The 11,732-nt window shown below is 44.0% G+C and overlaps 1 protein-coding gene across 1 annotated transcript; it reads right to left on the minus strand.

Moving 5' to 3' along the window:
* Positions 1-3,749: 3,749 nt before the first annotated feature.
* On the minus strand, positions 3,750-11,288 carry cited1 (Cbp/p300-interacting transactivator, with Glu/Asp-rich carboxy-terminal domain, 1). Its single transcript, XM_055021327.1, has 2 exons — positions 11,137-11,288; positions 3,750-5,838 (listed from the first exon to the last, which is right to left on the minus strand). Exon 2 carries the CDS (start codon positions 5,817-5,819, stop codon positions 5,238-5,240), a length of 582 nt encoding a protein of 193 aa, XP_054877302.1. The 5' UTR covers positions 5,820-5,838; positions 11,137-11,288; the 3' UTR covers positions 3,750-5,237.
* Positions 11,289-11,732: the final 444 nt, after the last annotated feature.

Genomic DNA, 11,732 nt, shown 5'->3' on the forward strand with positions numbered 1-11,732 from the left:
GATAGATAGATAGATAGATAGATAGATAGATAGATAGATAGATAGATTTTTAATTAAGGTAACATCCAGACCAACTAATTAAAATCTTCTTGCAGTGGAAGGGGTTTGTCTTTTAATAACTTTTAATTGACAGTAAGCAGGTCTTTGCAAACAGAGCAGAGTGGTTAAGCTGCCTTAATCACAGGAAGAATCCTTGATAAGATCCTTGGATTTTGGTTTCATTAGTGTTTTGATCTCCTCTGGGGTTTTTTATGACTGTTATTACTGTTTTCAGTTCATTTCCATGTTCATCATTGCTTAACAGAAAAGTGTGACCATATTCGGTAATTGCTTGGTGTTCGGTTTCTTGGCTATTCTTGTGTTCTGCTGTCCCAGCTCTTGTTAACAATTAGAACGTGTTTAGCGGAAAGGCCTAAGATGCATCGATACTTGCTTGGTTGTTTTAAAAATTTGTTTCTTGAGTTCTTTCAGCTCGGTCTAAAGCTCAAAGGTTCCACACGCAAAATTAAATGGTTCGCAGACCTTGGTAGTTGTGGAGCTGGTGCTAAACTAATCTGGAAACGTCTGGCTCCACTCCTTAAAGTCAGCTTTTTGAAATGCCGTGTCTTTCTACAAGGTACAAGAGGAGCAAAAGAAACAAAAAATGAAGCCCGTTTCTTGTAAAATTCCAGTTTTGAAAGACTGAAAGCAATGTTTAAGTTGGAAAAAGTCCCTGTTTGAGTTATTCTGTCTCACTGAGGGGTAAATTTCTTTAAAAAGGAAGGAGAACAAATTAAGCATTTCCATCAGGCGGTTTCTCAGGGGAGCGGAGGGGGACTCTGGTTCACACAGCAAAGAAAACATCCACTCAGCTGGGATTGAGACTGGACCGCAAAACACACACACACACACACACACACACACACACACACACACACACACACACACACACACACACACACACACACACACACACACACACACACACTCACTCAAAAGAAGACTTTAAAACAATACAGCGCAGATGGAAACAAACACAAGGCTCCCTTCGATGTGAAGAATGTTGTTTTGACCGCATTAGGGGACGAGACAGAGGAAGAGGAGACTCAGAGGGTCTGTCTGTTGGATTTGGAGGCAGCGAGGGGCAACTTCATGTCTTTCGCTACACCTCAGAGAGCCGATTGTTATGAAGGAAATACCCACCAAATCCCTTGGAAAGCCAGAAAAGGGATTCCGTCGAAACGCTCCTTCAGCGGGTTTTCATCAATGGCTCCTTTTCTTTTTTCCTTGCAAAAAGAAAAGAAACCCAGGACTGGAGCAAAGATCCTTATCAACAGCAAAAAAACAAAACCCTAGTATTTGTGTGTGTGAGTGTGTGCAAGCTGGAAGGTAAACGTAAAATAAGGAGAAGCCTACATGGAGGTCGGGGGTCACCTGAAGCCGCTACATCTAAATGAATAAACAAGACTGAGCGTGTTTTATTTCTATTTTAAGAAAAATAATATTTCACAAACAAAATTCCTCTTTAAACATACAATCCCTAACCCTACTATCTATATCCATTTTATTACTTTGACTTACATTCATTTTAGTATTTGTGTTTATGCCCAAATCAAAGACTCATTACCAGTATTTCCCTAACTCTAACCTTTTCCTCTTAACTGTTACCCTGAAAATGCTGACATGCAAGTCAATGAAGACATCAGTGTCATCATGACAGCCAAAGGGTGTTGAACAAACTTTAGTTCCCACTTTAGGAATCCAAACCACTCCTAAATCTTAAAAAAGGAGTCCATTGAATTAGGACCACGGTTTGGCCACCATCAGACCAGTCGATGTTGAGAAGGTCAGTGGACATACCAGAAAAGGTCCTAAACAAGGACACACACACAATGCTGTGAAACCGTAGGTCTGTATACAACTACAAGCCTGTTTCATGGCCGCTACTCCCATTTCGGAGCTGTAACACCATCCCCATGCCTCTGCCCCGGTCTGTGAGGCTTTATTTCCGTGCTTTTGTACGGTCTGCCACAGATGCCCGCCGGTGAGCAAACGCACATGCAGGTGCGCTACTTTGTGTGGCCCGGCAGAAGAGCCACAATGCGCAGATGACAGACACGGTGACTTGAGGGTGAAAGTCCTTTTGTTGTCGCCTGCTCGTCTCCTCTTACCACAACAGATAACATGTCTAGGGTTGAGGCAAGGGGGCAAGGGTGAGGAACTCATCCTGACTGTATTTTATCTAAAACACAGACATAAAGCCCCTTTAGGACGAGTGGGGAGGTCAAGTGTCGGTTTCACGTCTCCAGGACTCCCCCCACCTCCACCCACCTCCCCACAGAAGCAACAAGAAACATATGTTGTGTGCAGTAACCTGCAAAAGGCGAAATGACTCAGTGCAATTGGAAAATGCTTTATTAATCCCAAAGGGAAATTAAATGTAACCATGACTCATATCACAGAGGTTTCCTCAAAAAGTTGTTGGTCAGGAAGTAGTGAGTGAGCCTTACCGAGGAAGCCTTTGATTAAAGATCCCCTGTTGTTGCATAAACAGTCTGATGAAGATGACGCTCAAGGTCGTCTGCAATGTTCTTTGATTTATGAAAAATCCTTCTTTGCTCCATGATCATCGTCATCTCCCGAGGGAATGCTCTTCCTCAGGTCAGAGGTGATGGGAAGATGGAGGGAAACCTTTCGGAGGCTGTGAAAGATCCGAACCTGTGTGCGAAGGTTCAACTTCCACCGGGACAAATACACAACCGAATAGTTTGTGTGTCGGAAAAGACCCCGGCAAAGTCTAATCGGTGATCTGCGACAAGATTTAAAGACGAGCTTGAGCTACTTTGCAAAGAAACTTGGGTGAAAATGTACAACTCTTCATGAGAAGCTGGAAAAGGCACATCGTAAAAGACCATCTGATGGCGTCATGAAGCCTTGACTCAGCCATGTCTTTTTATTTCAACGTTCTTTTTGTTGCCGTTGAAGTTTGTCGATTTAACGTGACAAAACACAAAATGGGGTTTCTTTTGAAGAGCAACTACCAAATTGGAAGCAGAACCTGAGCAAGTTGCAGCTTTAACTTTATTGACGATCATGTAAATACAAGCCCAACCACGAAAACAGGAAAAGATCAGGGAGTTAAAACCACAAATCTATAAGTTATGTATCTTTTTGCTTGACATGTCACATGGATCTTGATTACAAACTGATTTTTTATGTCTTACTGTACATTTGTGTATTTCTCAAGGAATCAGGTCACGTTAAAGGCCTATTATGATTCCAAGCTGTGCAATGACCACACTTTGTTTCGCATGTAGAAAACGGCTTATGTAAAACAAACTCGAGGCCCCCTGTTAGCCTTTTTCCTGCTGCTTTCAGGCACAAACACACTTGAGATTGTGTAAGCTGACCCTTGAAACGAAAACAATCAGATGACGTTTTTTGTGTCGCAGCAGAAAGAGCCAGAGAAAAGGTTTCAAGGGCGTCACAGGAAATATCAGCATTTCTGGATCTTCTTTTATAACTCGTTGTCTGATGATCCATCCATCCATCCATCCATCCATCCATCCATCCATCCATCCATCCATCCATCCATCCATCCATCCATCCACATCCATCCATCCATCCATCCATCCATCCATCCATCCATCCATCCATCCATCCATCCATCCATCCATCCATCCATCCATCCATCCATCCATCCATCCATCCATCCATCCATCTTCCCAGATTCTAAATTGAAAGTTTGACCAGAAATATCTGCCATAAAATCCTCCTAATTACTTTTATTTTTCAAAACAAAGAAAAGAACAGAGAACTCTGGAGGTTTGTTCTCCACAAACTTTAACAGATCCCGTTTACTTCGAGCGTCCACATGAGCTGAGTGGACCAGGCACAGCCGCTGCGTCGATCTCACCTCTGACGTCGACGATTCAGCTGGCGAAGGATGAGGATGATCTGTGCAGCGAGAGGCAAGTGGTTTCGATCCTCCATAAGACGATGTGTGTGGTTGGCTGCCCCCCACCAGAGTAAAAAGTTACCGATCGCTACAGAGCACGACTAAGGTGTTAATCACGCAAGGTGTTACAGATTTGTACAACACCAAATCAAACCCAGAAAAACTGTTTGTGACAGTTTAGCTCGACAACTTTTGCGCTGGATCAAAGGTGTGTAAACGCATAGTGCTGAAGCAGCATGCTGCCTCCTCGGAAACAATGAAGGAAAGTAATTTTACGGTTAGCCCGGGCTGATCAAAGCTGTTTTAACAAAGCTATCTGAGCGGTAAAGTAGAAAAACCTACGATGCTGAAGGTGTCCGAATCTCGCGGTTTATGTCCACAGATGAAATGCGTCGCATTAGCTTCGCTTGGCATAGAACCGACCGAAAGGCTCCAGTTGTCCCAGCGGCGCCGTGCTCTGCACATTTTCACCGCATTCATGTCACATGCTCCTAAAGTTTCCACGTCCCTTAATCTGATTCATTTTGTTCACAAAAACAGCGACTATAGAAGGTCCCCTTGTCCAGGACTCCCCCCGATTGGATAATCAGCCGCTGTCTTAAGTAACAAGGGCACGACTGCTTGATCTAAATTCAAACAAAAAAGAAAGAAGAAGAAGTATGTGGAGATAACCAGTTCTCAGACAATCAGATCTTTGTGAAGCCAAAGAGGCTGAAGTCTCTTTCCCATGAGAGCGGAGGCTCAATATTGTCTATTAAGAAAACAGGAAGCGTAGTGTTTGTCATCCTTTTTTTTTCTTTTTTTTTTTTTTTTGTGTAAGTCCTGGTTCGCTTTTTTCCCCCCACGTTCTTTATGCACCGACCCAGATCCGACAGGTGCACCTTGCTCGCCTTTAGAGTTCGGCCTCCGAGAGGTTGACCTGTGTGTTTCTGTGCAGCATTCGTCGACTGGTTTTTATTAAGGCCCAGAGATACAGTGGTGGACAAAGGAGGACGTCCTCCGCGTGTGCTTTGGGTAATTTCTTCGAGTGAGAACGTCACGGCGAGACAAACTCGCAAAACAAATCAAAGAGAGAGGTCCTTTTTTTTCCGTAGAGTTTCCTGTCCACGAGCAACATCGTGACGGTAAAGCAGAAACGGGAAGGCGGCGCGAATCCTCTTGAACTCTCTCCTTGAACGTATCAACCAAGAAAGTTAGGGGAGAGAAAAACGAAACGGTGAGAGAGGCCTTCTCTCTCTTTGTCGATCTATTCCACTGTCTCCGAATGTTTGTGCGGGGTTTCTGTCTTTCTTTTGGCTGGTCAGCATCCGGCCGGGACGTCTGACATGAAGTCGAACTCGTTCTGTCCCAGCCAGAGCTCCGGCAGCTCGTTGGCCCTGTCCAAACCCAGCTCAACCACCAGAGACATGAGAACTTCCTCGTCCACGGGGTCAAAGTCGATAATCCCGGCCGCTCCGGAGCCTTGGCCTGCCATGCCGATCCCCACTCCCATGTTCCCGCCACCGCCCAGGCCTCCGGAGGGCCCCAGGAATTGGCCGGCCGTGCTCAGCGGCGAGCCCCCGAAGGTCTTCTGAGTCCCGCCGGGTGCCGAGTGGCCGGCGGAGACCCCCGAGGCGAGGCTCTGGTAGTGAGAGTTGAGCTTCTGCAGCTGCATGCTGGCTATGAGGTGCGGACCCGTCTGCAGACAGAACGGCTGCGGCTTGGAGAGCGGCGCGGCTGACAGCGAGACCCCCGGCAACGAGGCAGGACCCGCCGGAGAGGAGAAGGGCACGACGGAGGGCTTGGAGGACGAGTAGTGGAGGAGGGTGGTGAGAGGAGAAGAAGACGAGGAGAGGTCCTTCATCGCAGTGTAGGTGTTACCAGGGCACAGGATTGAGGTCATCACCAGGAGAACCCAGGACCTGCATGAGGACAAAGAGGAAGGACGGAGAAATGTCAGCGGACAGAAGGACGAGGAAGAGATAAGCTGGACAGCTGAAAAGTCCCGCTGATACCAGATAGGTATCATACGAGATAATTTTTCCTGCTTAGATTAGAAGATAATATAGCTGAATGGAAAAACATCCTCTTTGCATCCCATTAAAATGTCCCCGTTCCATAAGATGCTATCATCAAACTGAAAAGTCAACAACATTTGATGCTTTTTTTGTTACCGGTCCATCTGCACCGGGGTCCATTAGCATCTGGAAATGATGAGAGGCTGAGCAGTAACTAGGTATATATGTCCTATTGGGAAACAAAAAACATTACACAAAGACAATAAGTCGAAGTACAAACTGTAGAAGGCCAGCACTCCTCTGCAAATTACACTTCTAAATTATTAATGGTGAGCAAAACTTGCAATGTCAGCTCAATAATGCGACAAGTTTGAAGAAAAACATTTCTGAAAGTGGAAAACACCTTTGTTACCAGCACCTTGTGCAATTTAGCCGACTGGACAGCACAAAGTCTCCTGAAGTACTGTCCAGAACCAGAACCAAAGAAGGAGAGGCAGGATTCAGTTTCTATGCACAAAAGTCTGGGGCAAATGTCCAGAAAACTGCAAAAGTGTACTGGATTTCAAAGAATATGAGGCGCCACACACTCCAGTGTTGGTTTCCAGGGCATTTGGATGTGAAACAAGCACCAGATGCTTTTTTATGGACATCATTTTTGTTCATTGCTGAAAAACTCAATCGAAAATTAAGTTAATCAATTTTTAAGACTGTTATGAATAAGATGTACGGCCTGTAACATGACAGAGACGTACAAAGGAATGCAGGAGACAAAAATTGTGTTTTTTTACCCCAAAGAAACCGAATGACACAAGTTCCTAGAAACTCTGCTGAGTTGAAAAATCATTGTCATAAAACAAACGTGGCAGGTGTTTACGCAATCATGGATATATTGTTTTTTTTGTTAAGTATTTCTTAATGACGGATTCTTCCCCGGATGAATAAAAATTCTTACAGGTTGGATTTTTCCAAAATGTCCAGGGTGAAATGCAGCTGCTGCCATGGAACAGATGATTTCATTTTAAGTCATTTTTTTTTTTTTTTTTTGGAACACAGCTTCACCAGGAGTGCCCATAGATGTGCAAGATATCTCAATAAAAAAAACAGAACAATGTTTTATTGCAGGTTCCCTGATGGAAAAAAAAATGAAAAAAACAGCAGGTTCACTCGTGTCCCGATGGATCACAAGAGTCACATCTGTGTGGGAAAACGAGCGGCGAGGCGATCCTGGTGCCGGGACGGCCGCATGACTCTCTGAATTTGAGAATGACTTGGTGTGTGTGTGTGTGTGTCTGCTTTTCCTCCTGACCTATTGAACAGCAAATTAACCATGAAAAGGCCCGTGGGCACCGGCGACTTGAAGTAGTGTTTATGGGGCTGAGTATGTAGGCTGGTGTGTGTGTGCGTGAATGAGACTCCCAACACAACAGAGCCTTTGAGGATCTCAAGCAGAGCCTGGGTCACATGTGGAGGGTTTGGGGGGTGCATATGTGCTCTGAGAACAGGCCATATGTCTGACTGCGTCTCAGAAAGTGTGTGTGTGTGTGTGTGTAAAACTCAGATATGTTATTGCAGTGTGCGGAGGTAAATAGGCTGAGTAATGCAATGCGTGCGTATGTGTGTGAGCATGCAACACAATCCTTAAGGCTCATATTATGGCCTCCGAGCTGGTTTATATTACACTTAGTTCAAAAAACATGTGTGCCTTGACACACACACACACGCACACACACACACACACACACACACACACACACACACACACACACACACCCGTGCGCAGCTTCTCCTCTGGCTCTTATTTAGAGAGAGCATAATTGCTACAGGCAGGCATGCAGCTGCACCCCAACGATAGCGCTAACACACAAACAAAGATCCCAAACAGCTGTCAATGGCAGGTTTGTGCGTCTGTTTATTATTCATTGGCCGATTACTGTCAGGGGCCAGGCCGCGCACCGGGCCTCTGCCCAACAGCTTGACACCACATGAGCACAGAAGATGCAAACATAAACACCCCACTGATACCTTTATTTTATTTAATTTGATATTATTTTTCCACTTATAACAAGCGTTTAGAAGGATTAAAGTATTCAAGACAAAAAAAATAAAATAAAGAAAGACATTATATTGTATTTGTAATGAAAATGTTTTTTTTTTCTTTCTAAAACGATTTCCTATAATGATCTTTGTTTACTGGTATGTCTTGCGCCGTCTATCTTTCGCCCGCATCTCTGCAACAGAGGTCAAACGAGCGCGTTTTCAAGCCAGGAGAGAAAACTTAAAAATAACAGGGTGAAATGCCAGCCTTTAGCGCAGATCCAGGCCTTGTTTGGGCAGTAAAGTGACATATATGAATACTCTCACCACTTCTACTTCCATGCTTGCTCTCCACCCATCGACTCTTTTGGCAACGGGAAAAAAAATTGAGGCAAGTTGTCTGTACTGTTCAACTCTGCCAGTAGATGCCACCACCCCCTTCAATCAGACACTCAGACTTAAAAATGAAGACTTATCTACCCACAACTTGAATAATGATTCCAACAAGCAACAACCACACTGTATTAAAGCGTGTTGGTGCAGCAGTGGAAAGTTTTTTTTTATTTGCCATAGCTGACTCTCTTATCTTTGTATGCCAGGGAAAATAACAAAATAGCAAACTTGCATTTAAATACTTAAACAACACATGCATTTCAAAGGGCCAAATTTAGATTTGATGCTAATTTGAGCAGCAGTGTGGAAATAATAATAATGAAAAAAAGAATAAACACAAGGATTCTCCTTGTTCTGTAAGTGCAACAGCCTTGTGTGTGTGTGTGGGGGGGGGGGGGACAGCAGCTACCTGTTCGGTGAGGATGTTACAAAATACGTTTTATTTATGAAATGTTTTCAACAGAAAATAAAGCTATTCTGAAAACCGAGGGCTGGATGTCCCTCGCAATCTGAACCGACCTCCACCGAAACGTTTGTGTGTGAGTGGAGGACCAACAGAGTGAGGAAGGATGCTGTGAAAAACAACTGAAGGAGGACCAATGTTTTTGTTTTTTTTTGGGATCCCCCTCCCTTACTTACAGCTGACCCGACTTCATTGTGTTCCTCCCTCACATTCGCAGCGCTGTGAAATCTCGGTTTCGTTGGCAAATTATTTCATTAGCAGTCTGGTCTGCTGTCTTGGCTGCCAGCAAGTCGGCATCTGTCTTAATTTTCTGCTGAGGTAATTAAGCCAGACTCTCCCAGCAGGCCGTAGAACTTCATATGGTGAACATTAACCGAAGGCCTACAACTCTAAATCACCACTGGAAATACAAACACGAGGACCAGAACGAGCTACGAGTTGACACGGCTCTGGCTACCATCAGCAGCCCCAAATTGTTTTGGACCTTGACTTTAAGTTAGCTGAAGCCATGATGTGGCTGGTGTCATAAATTTGACCTTTAAATTCAAGAAAACCCTCAAGAACATCTTGAAGTTTTCAGCGTGACAGACTTGTGAAAAAAGCAGTTACCCATTCAGCGATGATTTTTTTATTTTTTTGGTTCCTTTGTTGTTGTTTTTTGTTTGTTTTTAATAGAAAATAGACCAGAAAATCTGGACGTGCCTCACATTCTGATTCTGAGTCGACCTATCTCGACACGCAATTAGCAAGCGTTCGCTAAGCAGCCAATCAGGGCGCTCGGTTCATTTTCCTCGGCACTGGTTGGCTGCACCCCCAAGAGCGGAGCCTGGGAAAACTAGATATAAAGAGGGTTTCCAGTCTGTTTCGATGCATATTAAGATCTTTTGAACTATTAAAGGAGACAGCTATAAGTATTTTCAGAGGAGATTTCACTAGTTTTAGTTTATTCATAGGCAACTGTCCATTTACAGAGGAGAACAATGTTAGCAAAAGAATCAAAAGGAAAGTCATTGCTGCTCCATTAGTCCTCAAGCAATAACCTCGTTCACTTCTCTCCATACTGCGTCTCTCTGAGTTTCTTCTTTAAAAGCATCTCTACTGGCCTGTCTAAGTATGTTACGGAGCTCCTTTGCTGCCACAATCCGACATTTTCAGTGTCAAGACAAACCGAGAAGTCGTGAGAGTGACACGGTCATGAGACTCGGCACGCGCATTTCTGCGCGAATACGACGTCGTTGTTTGGCGAAGAAAACCAGCGACGAACAGAACAGCGTCCCCTGGCGAAACTGTTGGAAGTCAAAATGTGCAAGTTTCGGGACGCGTCCACCGGGTATGAACATTTTTGGTCAAAGTTGTTCTGTTTCGCACGGGCTTCGCCCTTTAAGGCTAGCGATAGCAGGTCCAACCCTCGCGCAGCGCAGCACCGAAAAACGTTAGCATTCCAGAACTTCCTCAGATTCCTGATACGAGAACTATTATTGGTCATACCTTCGCAAAGCACAAGTAAAAAAAAAATCCAAACAATTTTTTTTCTTAACTTTAAAAACTGTTAAACCAAGCTAATTTGCTAAAACAGCTGATTCTCATTTACAGCTGGAAATAGTCGACATAAGATATGAATGTAATTCAAAAACGGCGCAGCAGGGAAAGTACGGTTTGGTTAGTACGGTTATGAGTCCAGAACGTCAGCTACCAAATGGTACTTAAAGGAATTACATATCGGCGCTAGAGAGATTTTGTGGTGCAGCGAATATAAAGAGCGTTCTGGGAGTTCGGGGAATCACAAAGTGTCGTTTGAGTGCAGACACTCAAACCTCCAACTACAACAACAACAACAGCGGTTTCAGTTACACAGTTACAGACTGGAGAGCTAATTAAAATGTCAGTCCTGCTCGCTCACACACACACACACACACACACACACACACACACACACACACACACACACACACACACACAAACCAATGGCTGTAATTGCCTCCACATTGAGGATGGTTAATAAGAGGGAAATTAAAAACAGGAACAACAGTCTGATCTTCACGAGTAACATTTTACAGTTTGTGCCTGTTGCACAGAGAGCAAGCATTGACTTTTAACTTTAAATACATTCTCACTAATTCTAATGCTAACACATAATGGCAGGCTCCTAATACACTGAAGAAACTCCTGAGATGTTCATTGAATCTACTACAAAAAGCAATAAATTAACATAGCAGTATGACAAAAAAATAATAATAAAATAAAAAATTGATTCATCACAAATGTTCTGATGTCATGATGTGGGGGAAAAAATAAATCAGAGATGGACCAACCTGCTCGGAGTTTGAAAAGCCCAGTCCAAGTAGAGAGAGAGAGCGTCTGCTGTGGATGTGAAAGTGAATTTACTGGAGATGCCGAGGTCTGTGTTCACAGAGTGACTGCAGGAGGCTCTGTCAGACCCTCAGAGAGCTGCTTGCTGAATAAAAAGCAGTTTGTGTGTCACTCCTTCTCACTGAAAAGCCCTGTGTGTGTGTGTGTCTGTGTTTATGTGTGAGTTCAAACATCCACAAACCAAGGAGTGGAGTTTCACTGGATCTGGACTGAAAGTCTCATTGGCACAGACAAGAAGAAAACCCTAGAAACCTTGTTTTTAGGGTTTTATTTAAATGCTTTTAGTTTTATTATTTAGCATGTCATGCTCTACTTAACGTGTTAAAGTCGGAGGAACAGCTTCCCGTTACAGAGGAACTGTGTATCCGCCGTCATCGGTAGGCATGCTAGCTACCGTTATCATTCCTAGCAGGCTCCGGGGCGTGGTGATTAATCGTGATTAATCGCAGGACGAGAGTGCGATTGATCTGATTAAATTTTGTGATCAATTGACAGCAGTAGTTCAAACACATAAAAAGGACAGAACTGCATTGCTGTT

The sequence above is a fragment of the Poeciliopsis prolifica genome, unplaced genomic scaffold (genome assembly GCF_027474105.1).
Source record: "Poeciliopsis prolifica strain line A6 unplaced genomic scaffold, Auburn_PproV2 SCAFFOLD075, whole genome shotgun sequence".
Lineage (NCBI taxonomy): Eukaryota > Metazoa > Chordata > Actinopteri > Cyprinodontiformes > Poeciliidae > Poeciliopsis > Poeciliopsis prolifica.

Excerpts from the sequence above, each read along its gene's own strand:
- cited1 (XM_055021327.1), bottom strand. The coding sequence starts at position 5,819 with ATGACCTCAATCCTGTGCCCTGGTAACACCTACACTGCGATGAAGGAC.